This window comes from Aricia agestis, chromosome 22, assembly GCF_905147365.1.
Source record: "Aricia agestis chromosome 22, ilAriAges1.1, whole genome shotgun sequence".
Classification (NCBI taxonomy): Eukaryota; Metazoa; Arthropoda; class Insecta; order Lepidoptera; family Lycaenidae; genus Aricia; species Aricia agestis.
In genome coordinates this window covers 8,644,983-8,671,789 of record NC_056427.1, presented here as the reverse complement: position 1 = coordinate 8,671,789, position 26,807 = coordinate 8,644,983, and the positions used below count along the sequence as shown (strand labels likewise).

At 39.4% G+C, this 26,807-nt stretch overlaps 2 protein-coding genes across 6 annotated transcripts in view; one reads left to right on the top strand and one right to left on the bottom strand.

Annotated features, from left to right (window-relative positions):
• The window catches only part of LOC121738112 (serine/threonine-protein kinase MARK2-like), a 154,033-nt gene extending 147,520 nt beyond the window's left edge, over positions 1 to 6,513 (bottom strand). The window contains exon 1 of the mRNA XM_042129961.1: positions 6,015 to 6,513. Within this exon, the coding sequence (XP_041985895.1) occupies positions 6,015 to 6,140 (126 nt within the window). The 5' untranslated portion in view covers positions 6,141 to 6,513. The remainder of the gene's footprint in view (positions 1 to 6,014) is intronic.
• Positions 6,514 to 8,468: 1,955 nt separating this feature from the next.
• Positions 8,469 to 26,807, top strand: part of LOC121738117 (poly(A) polymerase type 3) — a 31,725-nt gene continuing 13,386 nt past the window's right edge. For 2 of the 5 annotated variants that reach the window (XR_006037237.1, XM_042129971.1), the window contains exons 1-7: positions 8,469 to 8,605; positions 10,600 to 10,758; positions 16,891 to 17,120; positions 20,469 to 20,576; positions 20,841 to 20,952; positions 22,346 to 22,504; positions 23,125 to 23,336. Coding sequence is in view for 4 of the 5 variants with exons in the window: in XM_042129971.1 (XP_041985905.1) it covers positions 10,641 to 10,758; positions 16,891 to 17,120; positions 20,469 to 20,576; positions 20,841 to 20,952; positions 22,346 to 22,504; positions 23,125 to 23,336 (939 nt within the window). In the remaining variant the exon portion in view is untranslated. Of the gene's footprint in view, positions 8,606 to 9,036; positions 9,057 to 10,599; positions 10,759 to 16,890; positions 17,121 to 17,260; positions 17,336 to 20,468; positions 20,577 to 20,673; positions 20,746 to 20,840; positions 20,953 to 22,345; positions 22,505 to 23,124; positions 23,337 to 26,807 lie in introns of those variants that run through there. The other 3 variants (XM_042129972.1, XM_042129974.1, XM_042129973.1) reach the window with 3 other exon arrangements.

The following is a 26,807-nucleotide window of genomic DNA, read 5'->3' as shown; positions in this document are numbered from 1 at the left end:
TCCGATATCGGGGTAAGTACAAAATGTATGAACCGTTATCCGATATCGGGCCGGACAATATGAAAGACAGATCGTACGTATTTCATACATTTTACTTACCCCGATATCGGATCGGATAATATGAAAAAGCTCTTACACGTGCCCTGCTCGAAAATGCAATAATATTGTTCTCTATGTCGTAAACGTATGTATGTCACAAGTTTTCACTTAAATATGGTATGGCGGTATGCCGTCACTCCCAAAGTGCAAACCGCTTTTATTGTATTTTTTATTTATTTCAATAAAAATGTAGTTTAATCTCGCGACACTTTCGGTCGCTCGTATGCACAACACAATCACTTATAAATCACTTAGCAGTTCGCGGGTTCATCCAACTTTTGCTGGCCACTGGGTGGGTCATTGACCTTTTAAAATGTAGGTAAAAGGGGCACGTTATTATTTTAACGTTTCACGTAATAGGTATCTTTCGAGGGCTTATGTAAACACGATCCTCTGTAAAGACAAAGTGTTAAAGTTGTTAAATAATTGCCTCTAAAATTAAATTAAGTAATTTTGGCACAGAAAGAAAAATGTATAATAAGATAGAGTTTTAGCGGTAACCTAGGCTTTAGTAGCTTTACCGTCAAGACCTAGAAAGTCGACAAGAATCGAGGCACAAAAATGCACACAAAATGTCAAAATTCGTATGAAATTCGGTACTTAATGTTTAATTTATGGTATCGAATTATCGTATTTTCTATCGTTTACTATTTAGCTAGTTAGGCACTAGACTAAATATCCTAGAACTAGGCAAAAATCACAAACGAAAGTATTACAGTGGCCGATTTACAAGAAAAAAAAAGAAATTCAAATTAGGAATCGGAAATTCGGAAATCAAATCAAACAGATAAGCGAGCAACGAGTATCATGAGTCATGACCCCGTTCGTTACCCCAAGCGACCCCTTGTGGGATGAGGTGTGACCCCCTCTGCAGGGGTGCAAATGAACCCCTAATTTTCTGGGGGTGCAAGTGACCCACTACATTACTGGAGGTGCAAGTGATCCCCTATTTTGGAGGTATAAATGAACCGCTAATTTTCTGAGGGTTCAAATAAACCTCTACTTTTGGGGGTGCGAATGACCCCTACTTTTCTTGGGGAAATGTCATTTCGGGGGTGCAAGTAATCTTCGATCTGGGGGTGCAGATAAACCCTATGACCCCCTCCGACCCCTCACATCTCATTGATCAAAGGAAAAACTGCTTACTTATGCAATCGGTTCGTCTCGTCAGGGGACGGAAAAATGAAATTAAACTTAACTCGACCGAGAGAGCGGAGAGGTACATCGTAGAACGTAGTCGTAGTTATCTTAAAACGAGCAAAGGAATCGCCTGATAATACGTATTATTATTGAAAGCGTCGAATTAAAAAGTTGTCTACTTATGGTTATGACCTATTTCGTAAATTTTTGACAGAAGTTTATCTATTCAACAACGTTGTTATTGGTTTTCGTTATGGTCAATAAAAACTCAAATGAATAGATAAAATCCTATTAAAAAACGTTAGAAACAGGAGAGGTTGCAGGAAAAAAACAGGATAAAGTTTTGATTTAGTTGCCTTCCAATTAACATGTACCTTAGCTAATGTTGTGTCACCTATAAAAGTGCATGTATCGGGATTGTTCTATCCACTCGTGCTGCAATGTTCAGTACATGTACTGTGAGAATAAACTAGCTATTTGACCGAGCTTTGCTCGGTATTCGACAAAACACGAATAAAATGACATTTTCTAAAAATGATTCCTAGCTAGATCGATTTACCGCCCCCAAAACCCCCTATTAGATACTAAATTTTATGAAAATCGTTGGAGCCGATTCCGAGATTCCAATTATATATAATATATATTATATACAAGAATTGCTCGTTTAAAGATATAAGATTCTTATTTTTTTCACGAGAGATTGCAATAACGAAGTAATAAATGCGTTAGATTAGATGGAACCAACAGGTTTCCCCACTCATTATCATAGTGTTGTTCAGCCGAACGTAGATTTCGGTCTAAATATAGCTTCCACACCGTTATGTCTTCCAGGATATTAAAATAACTTCGACTATCACTATGTTATGCCTTGACGCCTCCGTGGTCTAGTGGTACAGAGCGCGGCTCTTGACTCGGAGGTCGTGGGTTCGATTCCCGCGTTGGAAACATGTTATTTCCAAGTTTGGTTAGGACAATGCAGGCTGATCACCTGATTGTCTGACAAGTAAGATGATCCATGCGTCGGATGGGCATGTAAAAAGTCGGTCCTGCGCCTGATCTCTCGCCGGTCGTGTCGGTCTTCCGTCCCACTGGGTTATGAAAGTAAAGGAATAGAGAGTGCTCTTGTGTACTGCGCACACACTTGGGCACTATAAAATTACTCCTGCGTAGCTGGCCTGGTTTCAACGAAACCGGCCACCGTCACCGAAACCGGTGTGGGAGCTACTATGCCTTGACCATAAAGTTAATATACCTAGCGGAATAGAGCAACAATCTCGAGCTGTCAAACGAAACCGAAATTGGTTTTCATCTATGTGAAAAATATATTATGTACGTATACATTTACACAAGCATGATTGAACATGAATTATACGAGATTAAATTGTCAACGTGCGGCACGTGCCGACTGGACGTCAAAAAAGAGTGCTGCTGTTCATGTATCACACATCTCTTTTTACCACGCAGTGTTACTGATAGTGACATCTCGCTTGCTCAGGCCTTTGTTTCTCTATTCCGCTAGGTATATTAAGGTTGGGTTGCACCAGACGCGTGGTTAAAGTTAAAGTTTAACTTTAAACACGCCTCTGGTGCATTTTTATAGTTAAATATGGCGTTCTTTAACTTTAACCTTAACTTTAACCGGAGAATTTCACGTATGAGCGGAGGTAAGGACGCCATATTTAACTTTAACCAAAGATTTGACATTTTTCACTGTAGTTAAAGTTAAATTTACAGTTAAAGTTAGTTGGTGCAACCCAGTCTTACTTTATGGTCTTGACATAATATTACAGCGGAAAAAAGCAACTGATAATAATAATGGATTTATATGCGTCCGCCTGAAAGCGCGATTTTGCGGCAACACCGCCAAAAAAAAAACACCGCGAGAGGGTCGCGGTCGCCGCCGGTCGCGGTCTCGAGTCGCGGTCGTCTTGATTCGAATGCTACCAAATGTATGTAATACAGCGCGACTGCGCGACCTAGCCTAGTCACAGAAATTCAGTAATTTCATAATATGAATTTTTGTAACTCACCTTGTGGTTTTGACTAAGTGAACAACATTAAAAAACATATAGTAAAATTGTAGTGTAATTTTATGAGTTATAAAACGTTTTCAATATCATATAATATAAACTGTTAGGAGAAGAATAGTAATTAATTAATATCATAATAAAAGGCATTTAGCCAAGGCTTACTCCATTATAACATCCTATATCACGTAATAAGTATGAAAAACATAAAACATTAAACCTGTAAATTCACACAAAGCGTAGATAATTTCTCAATAAAATTCACAGAAACGTAGAAGCGCTAAGCGTACATAGAACACTATAGCCAATCATAGTCAATAAACATAAAGATAAGCAATTGAAAAAACCAAACTAATCAATCATCCAGATAAAAATGTTATACTTTAAATGAGACAGTCTTGTATTTAAATCACATATAAATTAGTTTCTTGGTAATACCTCAATCGTGGTAATCGCAGACACAATAGATTTTCAAATTTCAATTTTTATGCGGCAGCCGGGTGCCCCTTGGGGATTGATGGGGGAAATAGCTGCATATTTATGAAATATAATGTGGTACATATAGGTATTTTGGAGAAGGAAGAATGACCTAGGTCAACAGTTCCCAAAATTTTTTGGTGGCCGAAGCAAAGTTTTAAAAAAAGTTTTTATGGATGTGATTCCATGGAGCCCTGGGAGCCCTGGAGCCCACCGAAAATGCCTTGTAGGGGGCCCTGCGACCGATACATTAATTCTATAAATAGCATCAGACACCAGCATGGAGACAATCATTTAAAGACAAAACATTTATTGGGGGTCCAAGAAAGAAGTCACTTCTTAAAGGGGTTCCACCACCCATAAAGTTTGAGTACTGCTGTATTATGACTTATGAGTTAAAACACTTCCCCTAATGGTAAGAGTACACCTTATCAATCAGACCATACTTTGGTAGCAGTTTTCCTTTTCAATAACTATTTACTAACCACTATTGATGCATGAAAACCTGTTATTTTATAATCAAGCAATGTTTATAACCATAAAGACCAAAATGACATCACCTATCTGACTGACTCATCTTCAACAGATATTTGATAATAAACCACATTCTATCTCTTTTTGTTTCTAATTTAAATTTTTTTTACTCTTATTTATAAATATAAGTTAAGATGTTTTATTTTTGAGCATTATCTTTGTTGCTTTCAAAATAATACAAGAAATATATAATTATATAAGTTAAAACAATCTATATGTATCAATATCACAGAAACTGTAATTTGAAAGATCTTTTTAGGATTTGTTTTTTGGTATCATAACTAAAACCTTATTACTAAATTACAAAGACTTTACAATGTTTAGGAAGGAATTACCTAAAGATTGTAACATAATACTAATCTATTCAGCTTATAATAGAATTATAATAGCTGATACGATCGAAAAAATATAATCATTAGTTTTGAAACCTGATTTCCTGTAACTAGAAACTAAACTAGAACTAGACTAAGTGCTTAGTTATACACTTAAAACCTGGTAATAAATACTATGCAAGTTAGTTGTGAGTGAAAAAAAAAATGTACCAAAAATTCAAATTTGCACTGCTAGGTTTGCATTTTTTAAATTATAATTTCAGTTTAGGTTTTAACAATTGAGTCAATCATACAATTTTCAGATCTACATAATATTTGTCAATAACTGGCCTAATAGCCACATGTAAGTCATCCGTTTCTTTACTACATTCCATTGCAACATAAAAAAACATTATAAAAGTCTAATAGGAAGCATCTTGAACGATATTGTTGTGAAAGTAAACAGTTAAGTGTAATTCAACAAACCCAAGAAATGCTTGTTACTTCAATAAAATACATGTTAGCAATTTATTTTCAAGCAGATAATGAATTTGATGGTTGCGATATGGTACAGCGAACACTTTCTAGACATGAGCCTAGACAACTGTTTTTTTTGCTATAAATGGTACTGTTAGTATTTTTAACTTCTTATATTTTTAGAAAACAGTTAAAAAATTGGCATAATGATGTACTCCTGATCCTTATACCATGTAAAATTAAAAAAAAAGTGTTCTAAATTTGAATAATGGAGGGATTAGGGAAGTCAAACCTGTTGCAAAAACTACATTATCCTATTTTTTTTTAATTGGAACGAAGTTCTTTATTCATACTATGGTAATTTAAATATATTGGACTACTAACTAATCTCACAAATTAACATACACAGAGAAATGTTGCAATATTCTGTCCATTTTCAAGAGAATGTAAGACTTGTTAGTGATGGACATGCCATCTTCTTCTCTAATGAGGAAGTTAAGCTCAAAATTCATGCACACATTTTATATTTTGCCTCATTATCTAAAAATAAGGATTTGAGTATTAGCATCAGAGGCCTAGCTGTTAGCAAAGAGTAGTTGGTACAGAGACTATTGCATACACTAGCAAACTACTGTTACCCTCGTCCTTCTCGGTCTAATATTTGACTAGTGTCTCAACAAGTTTAGTCTATTAGAAAGCTATGATCTCTAGGAATTATGCTTGATATAGGATCTTTGGGGCTTGGTCTTTTCAGAGATAGTTTGGTCTTTTCAAATATTGCTACTTGGTAATAGGATTGGCTATTTTGATTTCTTCAAGTGAAGGAATGTAAATTGACTGTGATTGTGGAGTAAAGAGGAGCTATAGACATTATAGAGGCTCAAAGTCTCGTCAATGACGTTACGAACTGTCAAAGCTCCCTTTTACAGTTGAAGGGTGGAGCACCTACCTTGAATATGGGTCGCGGGTGCCTCGGCTGGGCGGGGGCGGCCGTGGTGGCAGGCGCCGTCGTCACATGGTCCGCTGGTAGCGCCTCCGGTACCGTCTGCAGCGTCGGCCGCATTGTCGTCGACATTCTGACGTCCTAGCTCGCCAGTCCTGCCAGTCCAGCCAGTCCTGCCAAAACTAGCATCCCGCGCGCCGCCCAGCTACGCCCATCTAACGACACTCTCCGCCATGCCAGAACACTCGCGAGACGATCGAAAAAACTGCGAGAAAGCTCGCAGTGTCACATAAACACAAAATTCGGCGTTTCTACTGGTGCACACGATTGCAGCGGATTCTTAAAGCGAACGTACACTTGTGGTTATAAATAAACGAATAAAGACTAAAACACAGTCAATTTAATATTAAATTAACTAAAGATATTCACATTAGTCCAATAAAAGTCCGTATATTCTTAAATTCACTCTCAAGATGGCGGATTTTACCTACTCCTCGTAAATGGGCACAAGGCTGACACGAAAACATCAACCGGCTCTCAGTCTGTCTCTATTCGTCAGTATGATCTAAAGCGAGACGGATATATACAAATTTTACCAGAAGTAAAAAATGTGTCGTGGATACGTCATTCAAAGTTGCCATTGTGACATGCGCAAAAATAACGTTACCTTTTACCAAAAATTTGAACGCTTCTTTTTATAATTTTGGTAAACATTATTAAATATTTACCGATTTTACATAACACAATAAATTCCATAATATAAATGCCCATGACATTAATAAAACTACAGCAATGATGAAGAGTGACCATATTTTTTAATTCAGCAACACTGACAAAAGCAGGGATGTGATTGGTCCTCGACGATTTGACGTTGATGACCTTGTTTTTGTGGGACATTCAACTTAAAATAAGCAATGCTAACTACAAAAATGCATGGTTCTGTTCAATGCATATAATTTGTGGCTAGTTAGTGCCATGATCCCACTGACCTCCATTATACAATGTGTTCTGACACTGCACCGGTGCCATAGATCATTCTCATGATCTATGGCATTTTTAAACCGGCACCGTTGTAAAATGGCAGCCATATTAGGTTTTCTCAGGCTTTCACACTAGTATAGTCTGTCAAGAAGGTAAAGAAATTAAAAAGTGGCAACATCGTAGTGTCATCCCTTGACCCTTTCAAATCAATCCAAGAAAAAAGGGATGCAAAACGATGTTACCACTTTTTAAGTTCTATACTTCCTTGACAGACTATACTTCTCATATAAATATCATAAGAAGATTAAAAAAGGTCTAATTTGATAGCTAAACTTGTGGCCTATGCTTATACAGGCAATATGTTAAAAATTTCGTGGAATTAAACATAGAAAAACCAAAGTTGTGCATTTTTTAATTAATAGCTTTTCGTGAAATATCTAGCGCATTAAACTGGTTCCTTTTTATTTTAAAAAGATAGAAGGTTTTTATCTTGAATAAATTCCTTTACTTCTATGCTCTAAGTCAGATAGTTTAAAAGTTATAACGATTTTCATATGAAGTATTGGTCAGATTAGTGTATGAAGCCAAAGCAAAAATATTTTTTCAAAAGTTGTAGAAAAAAATTTTTTGAAAGTCAATTTGTCACTGAAATATGCCATACATCTCATGACATTAAAGGATCGGACACCGGTATCGGGACACATTGTATAAATTATAATGGAGGTCAGTGCATGATCCAGAATAGTACAATCACATTCTAACAGAGTAGAACTGATACTCCTCGACTTCGCAACGTACGTCAAATGTACGAGATCTCTTTACTCTACTGACCTCCATTATACAAATACGCTGAACTTATGATACCCACCTGCTTTTTGTGTAAATCCGTGTGGCCAGACTATCTGTCTGTTTGTTACGTCTAAGCCTCTTTACTAACGGCCGTTCCCAATATTTGATCTATCTCTGGTTTTGCCCTACTAGAGATAGGAATAGCTCACAATTGACATAAAATATATGTCTCTAATGTCAATTGTGAGCTATTCCTATCTCTAGTAGGGCAAAACCAGAGATAGATCAAATATTGGGAACGGCCGTAAGGGTCAATTTATACTAGCGCAGAGTCGAAGCCAAGTCGAAGTGGCTATCGAAGCGAATTCGCAAAAACTGAACATAGGAAATTCAACCTTAACTCCAGAGTATAACGTTCACATTACTTCTGCGAGACCAATCAGCGTGTCATAACTTTATAAATTGTAACAACAATATATAAAAATGAGAAATACGTCCAACCAACAACAAAATTTTGCGGTCTGGACTCTGGAGAAATAGCCTAAAAATTTATTATAGTTTTCAACTTTCAGTCTTCAGATCAATCATGGATCAATCAGATGACTGGAGTTTTTTTTTAATATATTTTTGTCCAGATATTCAATTATGGCAGCAGTAAAATTTTTTGGCAACACTGACAAACGCCATATTAAAATTTAAAAAATGGCTGCCTTGTTGTTGGCGATTGTTGAGCGCTTGTTTGGATAATAATTATACTAATTTTCCTTTGTTATGTGTTCCATTAACTACGTACTTTCCTGTTATTTAGTGCTGCATATATAAACAAGGTAAGTTTCTTTCGTACGACATTATATAAGGCTATTTTGTGTTACCGTTATTTAGCAACAACGTGAGTAACAATAACGTGTTGAAATGGTATCGTGTAGATTTTTGTCGCAAAATTCATGCATTTCAAGTTAATTCCACCATCATGAGCAAATATTAGCTATCACAGACACAATTGACCTTACCATATGAAATGAGTCGACATTAAGTATATTTTATAACTTTGCCGTGAAAAACCCTTTCGAGGTTTTATGCTGAGTAAACAAGTCTCCTTATTTTGCGCTTATAGTACATAGCATATAGACGACAATGAATAGGCGTCTTTTGCATAGATATCTATATCTATAAACACGATGTTTGCTATCACAATCACCAAACAAAAACAATTTCTTCATTGATGTTTGTGACGTTGTATTGTGGAATATACGCGTAACTTGCGAACAGAGCGACAAGGTACCAAAATAATTATACTCAGACTCCATTTCTCCTAATCCCTTTCTTCAAGAAAACTTATACATGAGTGAATAACTAGAATTTAAGACATTATTTAACTACCTAAAGAGATATTAGTGTTTTGGTATGTTTCTTTTATTATTGGTCAAACTCTTAAAATAATCTTACATTGTAACTATTGTAAGACTGTCAATCAAATTTTGGTTAAAGTTTTGAAACAATCATTCTTTAACTCTCGCATTGTGAATTTTGCATAGAGTTACTGTTGTAGCCTTGAGTTCATGGTTAAAAATTGTTTTAATACTTCCTCAATCTTCCTCAATATAATATTGTTGTGTTTCTACTTCAATTAATTTTGATTTCAATGTAACTTAAATAAAGTTTACGCGAGTATCACTCATGATATTAAAAAATAAAAAATAAATAAAATAAAATGTTTTTATTTCGGTCTGTGGACCATATAGTGTTAGTAAACATTTAACTTAAAAACTATGTTAGCAAGAGTACAGCATTGCGAATTATAATAATATATTATGGGACAAGCACAATATCACGAATAATATGACTATTATATGTGATATTAGTGTCCTTAACTAGGTGGATGCGAGTCCAGTGCTGCATCATAGCACTGTCCACGTCCAGTCTCTCCGCAACACTTACGGATTTTGTCGTGGAGCACTTTTATTAATCCCGACGTTTATGCTGCTTTACAACGGCCGTGGTCATGAGTGGACTCAACAACAAAATCCGTAAGTGTTTCAACCTAGTAACATAAATATCGAAACTAGACTAAATAATTCATGTGCTATTTTTCTTTATTTGATGGGTATTGGGTAATGAAGCATTAGAATTTAAACTTTGTTTACATTGATGATTCAGACCAAAAAAAAATTCAAGCATAATAATTATTGAGTCTGTTTGTGTGACTCTGTATTATAAAATTGCTAAGCTGTTTACCACAGCATAAATTTCTTGTTTACAAAACTCGTTTGCTCCGTTATAATTTAAAACCGTTATAATTTTATACGTGGGAGAGCCATGCTTCGGCACGAACGGGCCGGCTCGACCAGAGAAATACCACGTTCTCACAGAAAACCGGCGTGAAACAGCGCTTGCGCTGTGTTTCGCCAAGTGAGTGAGTTTACCGGAGGTCCGATCCCTGATGGAACTTGCTTTCCATCAGGTGACCCGTTTGCTTGTTTGCCCCCTTATTTCATAAAAAAAAACCTTAAAATCTCTGAGACCCCCGGCTTTAGCTGCCAACGCGCTCACCACTGAGCCACAGAGGTTGTCAATAGAAAAGGCTTATTTATTAAACCCTGGTTCCCTTATTGTAATTAACATCTATTAGTTACAATTTTGCAAAAAAAGTTATAGGAGAGAGGTAGTTAAAAAATTTCCGGTATAGAAAATAATTGTCTATACTGGTAATTTCAATTGTGAGTTAAAATTTTCAGTATACAGTTAAATTTTTTTCTGGTATCATGGTAATTTATGAATAAAAAAAGTTACAATTAAAACCTTGAAAAAAGTCTGCTTATAGTTAATAGAGACAAGCGATTCAGCCCACAACAAGCAGCCAAGATGTGGCCGGCGTCGCAGTACACGCACACCAACTCCCAGAACCTGGTGAAGACCAACGAGCACCAGAATCAGCAGAACCTGAAGACGCTGGGCATGACCTCCGCTATATCTACTGCTGGTGAGTTTAGCTAAAACAACTTTATACGTGGGAGAGCCATACTTCGGCACGAATGGGCCAGCTTGACTGGAGAAATACCACGTTCTCACAGAAAACCGGCGTGAAACAGCGCTTGCGCTGCGTTTCGCCGAGTGAGTGAGTTTACCGGAGGCCCAATTCCCTTCCCTATCCTCCCCTTTTCCCTTCCCTTCCCTACCCTCCCCTATTATCCTATTCCCTCTTAAAAGGCCGACAGCTCTTCTGATGCTGCAAGTGTCCATGGGCGACGGAAGTTGCTTTCCATCAGGTGACCCGTTTGCTCGTTTGCCCCCTTATTTCATAAAAAAATAAGGAACATGTACTAGCTTTTGCCTGCGGGCTTCGCTCTCGTTACGTGGTATGATCGGTTTAAAATTGACAAAGTTTCATACAAACTTTCATCCCCTATTTTATCCCCTCAGGGGTAGTATTGATCAAAATCCGTGGTGGATTTCTACGTCATAACATACATGCCAAATTTCACCCTGATCCGTCCAGTGGTTTGGGCGTTGATAGATCGCTATGTGAGTCAGTCAGTCACCTTTGAGTTATTATAAAATTTGGAAAACTGGTTTGATTTGTCACCCTATAGTAGTAGATGCTGGGCATAACCTCCGCTATATCTACTGCCGGTGAATTAAACTGAAAGAAACTTTTCGCCATAGTTCCCCGCGAAAAATATACCATCCTAATCATCTTGATGATTGGCAGTCTTCCACCGTTCGTTTTTCGCGTAATTTTCTGTTGCGCACTGTAAAACTTTGGAATGAACTGTCACCACTCACCAGCAGTATTTCCGGACCAATACGACCCGCAAATCTTCAATCTTATAGGGTCGTCAACGCACCTGCAGCTTCTAATGTTGCGAATGTCCATGGGCGAAGAGTTGCTTTCCATCAGGTGACCTCTTTGCTCGTTTGCCTTCCTTATTTTATTTAAAAAAAATGTAAAACTGGTTTATTTTGTCACCCTATAACCTATGCTCAAATCGCCGAATTCTGTCCGTAGCGATCATTGACCTCCTGTCAAGTATTAAACGGCTTATCTTGAAACTAGCTGTTGCCCGCGACTTCGTTCCCGTACATCGATTGAATCGTTTACGCGCAAATCAGAAAAGTATATTGTGTGGGAACTGCACATTCCTTGTCCCAGATTCAAATTAGTATCTCCAATCTCCATGCCAAATTTCATCAAAATAGATTAAATAGTTTAGGCGATTTTCCGGGACAAAATTAGTATTCCTTGTCCTTTCCTGAGACTCAAAGTATCTCCATACCAAATTCCATCAAAGTAGATTGAATAGTTTACGCGCAAATCATAAAAGTATATTGTGCAGTAACCGTACATTTTTCCGGGACAAAATGTATCCTATGTTCTGTTTCGGTACTCGAAAGTATATACCATATATTATACCAAATTTCAGCAAAATGGGTCCAGCCATTTACGCGTGATGTCGTGACCGCGCGGCTTCGCCCGCGTAAATTAGATATTTCACAGACAAATTAGTGCACAAAAATAGCCTATGATCCTTCACGTAACACGTATTACTTACAAAAATAACAGAAAAATTGCTCCAGTAGTTCGTGAGATGTGCCGTTTCAAATAATTTCCCCCGTTTTTTTTTCACATTTTTCTATTTCTTCGCTCCTATTAGTCTAAGCGTGATAAAATATAGCTTATAGCCTTCCTCGATAAATGGGCTATCTAACACTGAAAGAATTTTTCAAATTAGATTAGTAGTGCCTGAGATTAGCGCGTTAAAATAAGCCCTTTCAAATAATTTCCCCCGTTTTTTCCACATTTTCCTGTATTTCTTCGCCACTATTAGTCTTAGCGTGATAAAATATAACCTATAGCCTTCCTCGATAAATGGGCTATCTAACACTGAAATAATTTTTCAAATCGGACCAGTACTTCCTGAGATTAGCGCGTTCATATAAGCCCTATCATATAATTTCCCCCGTTTCCCACATTTTTCTCTATTTCTTCGCTCCTATTAGTCGTAGAATAATAAAATATAGCCATATAGCCTTCATCGATCAATGGGCTATCTAACACTGAAATAATTTTTCAAATGGGACCAGTAGTTCCTGAGATTAGCGCGTCCAAATAAGCCCTTTCAAATAATTTTCCCCCGTTTTTTCCACATTTTCCTCTATTTCCTCGCTCCTATTAGTCTTAGCGTGATAAAATATAGCCTATAGCCTTCCTCGATAAATGGACTATCTAACACTGAAAGAATTTTTCAAATCGAACCATTACTTCCTGAGATTAGCGCGTTCAAACAAACTAACAAACTCTTCCGCTTTATAATATTAGTATAGATTATCACGAAATCCTCAATTATATTTTTATTACTAGATGACGCCCGCAACTCCGTTGCGCCAAAATTAGGTATTCGCGCGGGAACCGTACATTTTTCCGGGATGAAAAGTATCCTATGTCCTTTCCCGGGACTCAAGGTATCTCCGTACCAAATTTCAGCAAAATCGGTTCAGTGGTTTGGGCGTGAAGAGGTAACAGACAGACAGACACACTTTCGCATTTATAATATTAGTATGGATAGTATGGATGTTGATTTATAAACTTTGAAGGTTATACTCTATTCAAATTGTTTACCACCCGGCACCCACATACTAAATTCAGTACAAAGAAAAAGAAGCCTTTAAAACTCATATTTTGCTTGAGCAAAAAACATTTTGTATTTATTAGTGAAAAATTTGATTTGTGTGACTTATGAGGTTTTTGTAATGACCTATACTTATTTAATATTAATATATTAATATAATATTAAAAAAAAAACTAGGCCTTTACATCCGTTGTGGTCTGTGGATGATCTATACAGTATTTTTCAGAGCGAAGTAACCACTCCTCAAATACTGTAGTGCCTGGGAAAAGATTTTTAAATGTCCGTATGGTTGCCCAAGCGCATACGGCATTCTCGCATCATAGTCGGCCTAGTCATGAGGAAAGAACTAGTCAATACGTCTGGGACTAACTATGTGCGGGTTTCTTCACGATGTTTTCCTTCACCGTACGAGCGTCCGTATTATGTACTTGAGATCAGAAAATGTCTCATAGGTACACGTCTCCACCCGGGTTCGAACCTGCACCCTCTAGGAGTGCGAACGGAAGGTCTACCCATTAGGCCACGGACGCTCACATATCGACGGGTGCAAAGTAAAAAAAGTCATCTGCAATTTTGAGTTTTTCGTTTTTTTGTAGAAACTAGCTTAAAATATCATGTTCTACAACATAACAAAAACAAAAATTCAAATATCACCTTATTTCTGGTACTTTTGTCACGTAAAAGAAGACATCTACTCCTGTTTTGTGAAATTGCACGACGTAGATGCGGATAACTACCGCTGGTCGTCTATACGCGGGACGCGCGGGGATCATGTTATGCGGCATAAGCGGCTATCTGCCATATAGCTTTTTCTACGTTGCGATTGTGATTTAGATGTCTCAATTTACTTTTGTAAATTAGTATTGTTTGTTATGTTTATGAGTACCTTTCTATGTTAATTCTTATTGTTATTATATTAATTGACTTCTAATTTCTTTCTGTTATTTTTTACTGTTGTTTCATGTTCAGAAAGTCCAAAACAACTTTTTAAAGAGGTTGAAAGTTTCCAGAACATAAACGATAGATTTATCGAGCAAAATACTGTGTTGCCCGATGAAGAATTATTGAACTTCTATAGAAAACCTTGATGTATCAGCGATGAAAACAAATGAATATAAGTTAACTTCGTAAGATAAGTCCCCATGATCTGAATACTCTGGGCCAGTCACACCAGTTCACTCTCAGTCTAAAATATAAAATGATTTTGAAAATTTGGATGTCGATCTAAGCAAATTATTAAATACGCCAACGCCCTCAGAATATAATTCATCACTTCAAGTCCGCCGCGTCCATTATCAGTATTAGATCAAAATATTATGTCTTTTTTATTAAACAGATAGTTTGATCTCATATAATCTATGACCTGCTTGAGTTTATTAACTCATATATCGAGCCATCGAGTATATTATCACTCTCAAACTGTGAATCTTCTAAAGACAACACCATTGATACTTCTTCGGCAGTGGAGGCATCAAGTGAATATTCTACGCCTTCCTCGTTAAACGGTAGAAAAAGACGTCATCAGTTCAGTATTGATCTAAAGAAAAGGCGATTGAGAAATAAAGACACGTGTATTGACACATGACGTAAATTACGACAAAATTTAGGTAAACAAAATATGCAAAACATCATATTCCGGCATTTGCAAGTTTAACTGTAGCGCAAAAATATCTCGCGAAGTTTTCCTTTTAACTTGTCTTTGACCGGTTTTAGGATCTCTGTGATCATGAAAAGCAATTGAGAAATCGTTGAAATAAAATTTCATTTTGTGTTCTGAAGAATCGTATACATCCCTCCGATGGTGTAAAACGTCCGGCGATGCTTATGATGTTATAATGAACACATCATGATCACAATTCACAAGTGCCAAGTACAAAGACTTACTCGTAATAAGCCTCTGCCTAAATTATAATAATTTACAACATAGTTCCTGTACTGATAATGATACTGAATACTTTTTAAATTAGTTTTAAAGTAATTCCAGTATTGACACAGAATTTTATTTTTGTTGTGAGAAATTACGATTTGTACGAAAGTAAATGAATGATTCCTAAGTATATCCAAACTAATATTAAAATGGGAAAGTATGTTTGTTTATTTATTTATTTGTTTGTTTGTCCTTCCTTCACGCTCTAACTAAGAAACTAATCGTATTGTTTTTTTGGCATAAACTTATTTGAAAAGATAAAACCGCTTATGTTACTAGACTACTTTTGGTCTTGGAATAACATCATGTTTCTAAGGGAGCTTACAGGAATATTTGCATTTTACGCGATTTTCAAATTCCACGCGAGCGAAGCCGCGAGCAAAAGCTAGTATTTCATATTTTAACTTCCTTCTAAATCGTGCACCTTGCACCGAATCGACAACGTAGAAAAAGATATCTATGCAATTATGTTCTGAACTTGGTGTTTTTAAGGTGTAAAACGCGCATTAACTACATATTTTAATAATATAAAGTGTTACACTTTACGTAGGTACTGATAATCGCACTAGTAATCGGTAAAAATACTTTAATAAATATAATTTTTAATTCCCACGTAGAAACGACCAAGTGGTAGTTAACTCAGTTGTCATATTTTCAAGCGCAATGTAGATGCAGACAACTACAATATCTCGTAAATTAAACATAAATAGAAGAAATTAAATATACATGTAGATTAATTTATAAATAATGAAACAACGATGAAAATTTCAATAAATTTGATTGGAAATTGACAAAATGGGAGCATTTTTTCCTATTATGCGCTCTCCTGAAAAGTAGCTGTTTTGTAGATGACTCTTTTTACTTTGCACCCGTCGATATATAATATTATAAATGCGAAAATGTGTCTGTCTGTCAGTTACTTATTCACGCGCAAACTGATGAACTGATTTTGCTGAAATTTTATACAGAGATACTTCGCTTTGAGTCCCGGGAAAGTACATAGGATACTTTTTATTCCGGAAAAATGTACGGAGTTGCGGGCGTCTTTCTAGTTTGTAATAAATGCTATTTCTTTATTACAAACTAGAATGGGCCGGCTCGACCGGAGAAATACTCCGTTCTCACAGAAAACCGGCGTGAAACAGCGCTTGCGCTGTGTTTCGCCAAGTGAGTTTACCGGAGGCCCAATTCCCTTCCCTATCCTCCCCTATTCCCTTCCCATCCCTACCCTTCCCTATTCCCTTTTAAAAGGCCGGCAACGCACCTGCAGCTCTTCTGATGCTGCGAGTGTCCATGGGCGACGGAAGTTGCTTTCCATCAGGTGATCCGTATGCTCGTTTGCCCCCTTCTTTCATTAAAAAAAAAAATGACCTCTCCTAGACCGCGCCGGCAGTCTATTCTGAAAAGAGTCTGTGTTCGGTTCCACAGTTTTTGAGATAGGAAATTTTAATTCTCAATTACGTACAACATTGAAGTCAGAGTTTTATCATTTTTTTAATACTATTATGTCCAAAAATAGTGCACAACACACCTAAAAAAATAAACTTTCAATTCCCAGGACCAAAGCCCATAGACATTGAGAAGACGAATGAGCTCAAAGAATCTCTCGTACCCTTTGGTGTCTTCGAGTCTGAAGCTGAGATGCATCATCGGATGGAGGTGCTCGGAGCCCTGCATCGGTTGGTGAGGCAGTGGATACGCGAGGAGAGCCTCCGCAAGAACATGCCTCCCAGCATAGCGGATACGGTCGGAGGGAATATATACACGTTTGGATCTTATAGACTTGGGGTGAGTAATATTTTCATAGCTTTAGTAGTTAGCTCTCGTCGGTGTGTTCGAGTCTGAAGCTGAGATGCATTATCGGATGGAGGTGCTCGGAGCTCTACATATTGGCTGGTCAGCCAGTGGATACATGGGCATATCTGTGCAAGAATATTCCACCAAGCATAGCTGATACCGTGGGAGGGAACATATTATACACGTTTGGATCTTATAGACTCGGGGTGAGTTGTTGCAGTTTCGTATTCAATGTATTCAACACTGTAGGTAGCGTAAAAAGTCGCATAAAATAGTCCAATCCGGTTACGCATTGTGGAGGATACTAAATAAATAAAAATAAAAGGTCTTTATTTCAGGCATAAAGGTACCCATAGAGAATATATACTAGTCAAAACAAAATAAGGGCCACGCGTCTTTTTTGTCGTTGGAAGCGATTACTTTCTTTTAATGCATTGTTTAAGTGGCTAACGGTTTATGATTGTGTTAGCACACGTGTTAGCAAAGATTTCTTAAGTACCCCACTTGGATATTTTTTTGAAATGGATAGTTTTGGACACTTTATTGTAACCACATGACTCTACCTGATTTTAAGACAGATTTTAAACTCATTTCAAATAAAGATTTCGTCAGGGGCAGTTAAAGTTTTCTTTTACTAGTGCCTTAATTATCATTTTGAGGACATCATGCAGAGAATTCGACGACATATGGACTTAGCAACCGTATCTAGGGCCGTAACATTACTGCAAGAAGGCCATTCACAGCGTTCTGTGGCGTTGCAGCTCGGTTTTTCTCGGCGAGCGATTCAAAATGCTTGGAATCGATTTCAAGAGACTGGGGCACTAACCAGAAGACGGGGATCTGGTAGAGTAAGAGCAACCACCGCACAGGAGGACCGCTACGTGCGCTTGACGGCCCGTAGAGAGCGCGCCAGCACAGCTCGCTCTATACAAAACCGTCTGCGGCAGGCGACGGGAACCAGCGTCAGTGACCAAACGATTAGAAATCGGTTACACGAGGACCAGCAGTTCTCCAGAAGACGATTAGTACGAATTCCCTTAACGAGTGCTCATCGGGCAAACCGATTATCGTTTGCCAGGCGGCATCTCGTATGGAATATGAGTGATTGGAGCAGAGTATTGTTCACTGACGAGTGCAAAGTGAAATTTTGTAGTGATGATCGTCGCATTAGAGTCTGGAGACGTGAAGGAGAGCGATTTTCCGATGCCTGCATACATGAAAGTGATAGATTTGGGGGTCCTAACGTTATGGTGTGGGGAGGAATCTCTATGTCTGGCAGAACCGAGCTAGTGATTCTCAGTGGAGGTACGATAACGGCTCAGCGATACATCGAGGAGGTCATAGGAGCCCACGTGGCCCCATATGCACACAGAGTTGGCGCAGGATTCCACCTAATGCACGACAATGCTCGCGCACACACAGCTAGAGCCACCAGGGAAGCCCTAGAGTCCGCTGGTATACAGGTCTTGCCCTGGCCTGCGAACAGTCCGGACCTGAATCCCATCGAGCACATGTGGGACATCTTAAAACGAAAGGTCCGAAGCACTGACCAACCCGTCCACAATGAGAGACAGCTGATCGACGTGCTGAAAAGAAACTGGGAAGAAATTCCGCAAGAAACAATTGTTCACCTTGTGGAGAGTGTACCTACAAGACTGGAAGAGTGCATTAGAAAACGAGGAGGCCATACCAGATATAAAAAAATAAAAAAATAATTGAACACCTTTTTATTTTTTTAGTTATTCAGTTATTTCTTTCTCTATAATTTTCCCTCAATATTTGATTTTTCGGTATAAGATGTTTTAAAATATTTTTTTAATCTTTTTTTTCATTAATTTAAGATTAATTAATTTAAAATTAATTAATATATCTAATTTATTCATTAATTTATCCTGTAATCGCATAAATTCTTGAGGGCACTTAAAAAACGTGGTGGCCCTTATTTTGTTTTGACTAGTATATAAAATATTATGTAAAATTCAAATAAAAAATAAAATAATGTAAAGGGGTGTCCAGTCATAAAATCACTTCTTGTTCTGGTTCATGTGAACAGAGATCCACCGCACGTTCAATAGCTATGTCCACACTGTGCACTTTCATCTTCAATTTTCGTCATCAACTTTCATATTGGCGCATTCAATAATTGAATGCGTCAAGGAACGCAACGCCAATATTGTCATTTTTGTCAGTTTCATACGGTCAAAGGGCATGCGTCGCGGGCATGCCTCACGTTCGCTGTCGACTGCGCTATCACGCATGCCCTTGACGAACAGAAAAAGGCACAGTGTGGACAAAGCTAATAGATTATTGTAGTACTCGTCAGACTATCTCTGACGAGTATCCTATTGCCAGAGCTGCGTAGTCTGTGTCAAAATGCAGCCACCCGTGTCTTATACGTGGGAGAGCCATGCTTCGACAAGAATGGGCCGGCTCGACCGGAGAAATACCACGTTCTTACAGAAAGCCGGCGTGAAACAGCGCTTGCGCTGTGTTTCGCCGAGTGAGTGAGTTTACCGGAGGCCTAATCCCCTACCCTATTCCTTTCCCTACCCTCCCCTATTCCCTTCCCATCCCTACCCTCCACTATTACCCTATTCCCTCTTAAAAGGCCGCCAACGCACTTGCAGCTCTTCTGATGCTGCGAGTGTCCATGGGCGACAGAAGTTGCTTTCCATCAGGTGACCCGTTTGCTCGTTTGCCCCCTTATTTCATTAAAAAAAAACCCGACTAAGATTTTCGGTAATTTTAGCTGCAAGTTGATCTGGCAAGTGATCGCAAAAATTAATATAAAATGCCATTTTATCACCTATAGTCCTATATTATAGGGTACATTTTGGTCTGCGCCACTACAACGCAGCGGAGGCATGGGTCGCTAGACCAATGTGGGTAGAAACTGAAAAGTCACATTTAGAAACAGTTTTCGATATCTTCTTATTTTCAAGTGTTGTACTTACAAATAATAAAATTGTTTATGAATTCGACATTCGTAATACATCGAATTACAAATATCACAAACTAAATGTACATTTTTTGCTTCATATCTTTGTAATTTCAATACTTAAAACCCCAAATAACATGAGACAAAACAGATGCAAACACATTCTATTTGTACAATCACATTAGTTTTTGTTTCAATATCATGTTTATTGATGTATTTCTATGATATTAACCCTATCCCTAAGTCCATCCAGGGCGCTTTTGTTGCCCGCGAGACAGAAAAAACGTCTGACATGATGGGATGCGCGCGGGCAATGATAGGAAAAGTAACCTGTTTTTGAATCTAGACTCTGGACCAGAGGTTATAAGTATTTCAGAATCTTAAACATATTTTGTTATCAGGTGCACCACCGCGGTGCCGACATCGACGCCCTGTGCGTGGCGCCGCGCCACATCGACCGCGCCGACTACTTCCAGACCTTCTACGAGCTGCTCAAAACGCAGGCGCAGGTCAGTGCGAAGAGTTTGTGTGCCCCCCCCCCCCCCCCCCCCCTCCACCTCTCATGCAGTAGTGTCAGTTGTCATGTGCACCACATCGGCGCCGACATCGACGCCCTGTGCGTGGCGCCGCGCCGACTACTTCCAGACCTTCTACGAGCTGCTCAAGACGCAGGCGCAGGTCACTGCTGAGAGTTAGTGTGCTCCCCCCTCCCTACTATTTTCTAATGGCACTTATACTTTAAAAGTATGTAATAATTTTCATGTATCTCACAGGTGAAAGATCTCCGCGCGGTGGAAGACGCATTCGTGCCGGTGATCAAGATGAATTTCGACGGCATAGAGATAGATCTGCTGTTCGCCAGACTCGCGCTCAAGGAGATACCGGGTAAGACTATCATAAACTTTTAGTACGGTACACTGCGACAACAATAGATAATATAATAATAAAATCTGAAGTTTAAATTTAGTTTGTTATTATTTTTAGCAATATTCCGCGAAAACAACTTCCACCTTTAAGTAAATGAGTGAGTGTACGCATAGGCATGCGTACAGCACCTCCCTCCTCCCACACTGCCTATGCGTACACTCGCATGCAAGAACTTGCAAACACCACCACCACACAAGCAATAATGTTGGCAAATCCGTGCAAGGCCCCTCACCACCATGCAGGTTGAAAACCTCGACGCGCGTTTCGCCCCAACACCGGAGCATCCTCAGGATGTGGACTCTACGAACAACGTCCGTCAAGACTTGATAGGATTTGCCAACATTATTGCTTGTGTGGTGGTGGTGGTGTTTGCAAGTTCTTGCATGCGAGTGTACGCATAGGCAGTGTGGGAGGAGGGAGGTGCTGTACGCATGCCTATGCGTACACTCACTCATTTACTTAAAGGTGGAAGTTGTTTTCGCGGAATATTGCTAAAAATAAAAACAAACTAAATTTATACTATGGATTTCCGCAAAGTAACGCCTGATTCCATTAACTATTTAAAATCTGAAGTGCCAAGCCCCTGCTAAGTATCTGAAGGATTTGTGTTACGGGTACCAGTCAATGGAAATATATTTAATACTTTTACACGACATATACGTAATATATTTAGGATTTTTTATTATATCATACTAATATTTTTGAAAGATTTTTGTTCCGTCGGCGGGATTCTAACCCGCGACCCCCAGCTTGAGCTAGAGCTACCAACACGAACACGCCCACCAACTGAGTCAGTAGCCACAGAGGTCGTCAAAATAGATGGCGCCACAGTATGCGATGAATGCAGTTAAATTATTATGATGCCCACGTCTTCGTAGTATCGAATTTTTTTAGTTAGTGTCGCTAAAACTCGCGAACGGCTGAACCGATTTGGCTATTTTGATCTTGAAATATTTGTGGAAGTCCAGGGAAGGTTTATAGTTTATCTATACTAATATTATAATTGGGAAGAGTTTGTTTGTTTGTTTGAACGCGCTAATCTCAGGAACTACTGGGCCGATTTGAAAAATGTGTGGTTCTCACATAATACACTTTTCTGACTTGCGCGTAAACGACTCAATCGATGTACGGGAACAACTATAAACTAAAGTCCACGCGGACGAAGTCGCGGGCAACAGCTAGTACTTTATATTAGGAAAGGAGTGATACAAAGTTCACTAGGTCATCAAGTGCACATATATGCTTCAACTCCCAACCGGTCGCATAATAGATTAGCTATTGTCTGGTTTTTCCACGATCGAGGTATTAAATATATTTAAAAGTTTTCCCATTAACATGCATCTATTTCCAGACTCGTTCGACCTCCGCGACGACATGCTGCTAAAGAACCTCGATCAGAAGTGCGTCCGGTCGCTGAACGGGTGTCGCGTCACCGACGAGATACTGCGCCTGGTGCCCGACATCAACAACTTCCGCCTCACGCTGCGTGCTATCAAGCTGTGGGCCAAGCGTGAGTTCCTAGAACCGAGAACTGGTGATATACTTCCACCCCCTACCTCAGAACCATCGAAATACTGCGTCCCACCCCTCAGAACCGGCAAAATACTGCCCCCCCCCCACCCCTTCTCAGAACCGCTGAGAACGTCCCCCCGCCCTCACGGCGGCGGCCAACGGCTAAGTGCTAAGCGTAAGTACTCCTGGTGCGTGATTTTCAAACGTTGAATATCTTTTCGATCGCAGGCTAATGATCTCGCGTTTGAGACAACATGTGCGCACGCGAGTGAGAAGATCTGCGATAGAAACGAGATTCGACGCTTGAGAATCCTCTCCCTTGTGAAGAGCTGGTGATATTAGGCGTAGCTGGCTATAGACTCAGATCGAAGGTTCGATAAAATATAGTCGACATTCGACTGATGTTAATTCCATACAGGCTAGGGTCTCTGCTGCAAGAACAGTCGTGACTACGAAGCAGCCAAGCTACTTGTTTACTCGGTTAGTAGCATCCGAAAAAAAGTACCAACGAAGGACAAATATATCTGTAAGGCCCTTAAATCAGTGCTCTATTCCTTCGTATTTCTCCTGTAACGCAGTTCAAATGTAACATCCTCTAATAATATGCTTTCTCCCCAGGTCACGGCATCTACTCCAACACTCTCGGCTACCTCGGCGGCGTGTCGTGGGCGATGCTGGTCGCCCGCACCTGCCAGCTGTACCCCAACGCGCTGCCGGCGACCCTCGTGCACAAGTTCTTCCTGGTGTTCAGCCAGTGGAAGTGGCCGCAGCCGGTGCTGCTCAAGCAGCCGGACAGCGTCAACCTGGGGTTCCCGGTGTGGGATCCGCGGGTGAGTGTCTATCTATACATGTACTGTCAGAGAAGTTGATTCCTAGGCAGATGGGGGACCTACGTAGTTTGGTCGCGTTACGTCAACACAATTAACATTGAATTGACGTGATCCGACCAAATGACGTTGGTCTGTCAACTGCCTAGGAATAAATTTCCTCGATGGTACATATCTCCAACACACTGGTCGCTCACACCTGCCAGCTGCCAGCTGCCAGCTCTACCCAAACATTGTACCATCGGGAAATTAATTTCTAGATTTCTAGGTAGTTGACAGACCAACATCATTTGATCGGATAATGTCAATACAATGTTAATTGTGATCTGTCGGGTGGGTTTGACATAACGCGACCAGACTACATAGGTCCGCCATCTGCTTGTCAATCAGCGGGGCTATAATGGTCGCTTTGTAAATAAATAAATAAATATTCTTTTATTTCTGAACCATTACATAACATAACATTTTTACAATATTTTTCAAAAGTAACTTTTGTTTACACACAAGTATCTAGGTAAATTGTTTTATTATACAGTTTTGTTTTAGTTATGTAGTAAGCCATACAAATTACAATGGACCCCAAACTAGGCAGAGCCTGTATCTTGGTGGTCCTTAGTCTTTCCAGTACATAATTTACTGATTAATGCAGCGCTTACGATTTGATCATAATTATTATCCACAGCTAGAATAAAAGTTTTTTTTTTTTTTTTACAAAAAACTACAATCTACTCAGTAATACTAGATGCATACAAGGATAATCACTAAGAATGGAAACATATTATACAAATTGAAATTATTTAATTTAATGTGATGTGCTTGCGTGCGCGTGTGTGTTTGTGTGTGTGTGTGTGTGTGTGTGTGTGTGTGTGTGTGTGTGTGTGTGTGTGTGTGTGTGTGTATGTGTGTGAGCGAGAGAGAGAGAGTGAGTGAATGAGTGAGTGTGATACGCCATTTAAGATCGTGTGCTATATTAATCATTGTTAGTATTTGAGATGCTACAATTATTTATGCCCTTTGAACGTACTTCCACTAGTAGCTCTGTTTCCGCATAAGATAGTGATGAAAGCCAGGTTTTTGTTTTGGATGTTATCGACAACCCCGGAGTATTATCGTTAGTGTTTACTTTCTTCATTACCGATCGGGTGACGAATGCATGGATATACGGCGGTAATCGCGACGCGAATACTGATCTTATAGTTGGTAGCACCACCTCGGATGGAAATTCATGACAACGTCTCAAGTATTTCTTTACGCTTTTTAGAACGAACAACTGTCTCACGCTGAGCACGTCAAATTCATGCAACAGTTCTGCAGTCGGGTAGCGACGTGGCTTACCAAGAGCAACTTTAATGACAGCGCGCTGCGCCCGTTCAAGCTCAATCATATAAGACTTTGCCGCACCACCCCATGCTCCGATGCAGTACTGCAACAGAGATTGACAGAGTGCACTGTAGACAAGTTTTTTTATATGAAGACTTGAAGCTGGTCTAAAGGATCTCATTAGGAATATAAGCTTTCGTGTTTTTTTAGCCACATTGGTGATATGTAGTCTGAATGAGAGATTTTGATCAATCTGGATGCCCAGGTATTTTACCGATGCAACTCTGCTTATGTTATCGCAAGGACATCTCTGCAAGAGGGGAAACGATAAAACCGGGCAATTCTTTTGGTGCATTTTTATTTTGTGGACTGTTGGCTTGGTGGCGGCGGTTTTGTGAAAACCTTTTTTTTTTTTTTTAAGGACGGGAAATGCTCCTACGCATTCCGCGGGGGACGGGGAAATCCTGCCGCGGATATGTGGGGCTCTCTGCGGTCGGCAAGGTGGTAAATTGACCGCAGCTCTACCCACTAAAACCCGTCCGTGCCTTCTCCTCCGCTTGGCGCTGAGCCGCTGGACCCGCCTGAGGCGAAAACTGCAGCGGCCCAGTTAGCGGCGTCTGCTTTCGCGCAGATACTCCGCGCGGCAGTCTGCTGCCGCCTACTCCGGGAAAGCTGCCCAAGGCACCGGTTTTGTGAAAACCTACAAAGTTGGATTTTGACACGTTAAGCGTGAGAAGGTTCCGATTTAGCCATTCCTTGATTCGGAAAAGGCCGCTTTCGGCAGCGTGGGAAGCACTTCGCCAGCATTTGCCTTGAAATATTGCGACCGTGTCGTCAGCGTAGCATATAATTTCTGTGTTAGGTATTTCTTGCAGTAAAATGTCGTTCATGTAAATTATAAATAAAGTTGGAGAAATAATGCTACCTTGTGGAACTCCCATTGTGATTTTTTGTTCCTTACTCAAGTGGTTTCCGATTTTTAGCCTTTGCCGTCTATTACTTAAGTAGCTCTTGAACCACGAGCGGGCTTTTCCTCGAATCCCAACACTTTCAAGTTTATTCAAAAGGAGTGGAATGGACACAGTGTCGAAGGCCTTAGCGAGGTCTAAAAATACTCCTATAGACCGTTTACCTTCGTCTAGATTTTTAGAGATAATAGATGTTAGGAGTTCAACTGCGTCTTCGGTAGAGCGACCCTTCCTAAAACCAAACTGACGGTCTGATATCAGTCGATGGCTCTCTAAGAAGTTGACCAAACGCTTGTTTACGACCTTTTCTAGAATTTTCGACAGGGCCGGTAGCAGAGATATTGGTCTGTAGTTTTCAATATCTTTTTTTGAACCTGTTTTGTGTATAGGTCGCACTATAGCGGTTTTCCAGCAGTCTGGAAATTCACCCGTTTCGATACTCAAGTTACAGATGTACGTTAAAGGTAAAGTTATCTCTCTTTTTATGTGTTTTAGGAGGGAAGGTGAGAAGGAGTCTAAGCCAGGAGCGCTGTCAAGTTTCAAGTCTGAGATAAGACTGTCAATTTCGTTCATGTCGGTTGGGTATAAGAAAATAGATTCTTCGTAATGTTTGTCTAGTTGAAGTTTATTGTGTAGGGTCGCCATTGTTTTTGGGGTGTTTTGTTGTATATTCGCGGCTAGTTTAGGGGCTACCTCTGCAAAATACCTATTGAAGGAATCCACGGCCTCATGTGGTGATGTTTGATTTACCAAAAGTTCTGAATTATCCGATTTGGATTGGGGTATATCACATATTTCTTTTATGGTTCTCCATAATTTTTTAGGATCGTGATGATTTTGGGTTAGTTTTTTATTGTCGTAGTCAGATTTGAGTTTCCGAAATAATTTGTTACAGAAGTTGCGGTATCTCGTATAAGTGACTTTTAGGGTAACGTTATTGGGGTCGTGCTTTACTTTTAGATGGAGGCGGTCTCTATGACGCATGCATCGTATAATACCCGGCGTGATCCAGGGTTTTAAATTGTGTTTATTTCTACTTAGCTTTAATTCAGTAGTAAACTTATTTATCACGGTGGAGAGTGTGTTATTTAGTGACGTGGTGGCAGCGTTAACGGTTTCTGCATTAAGAACTTCACTCCAGTCTTTAGTACTTAGTTCTTCCTGTATAGCTCTGTAGTCTGTCTTG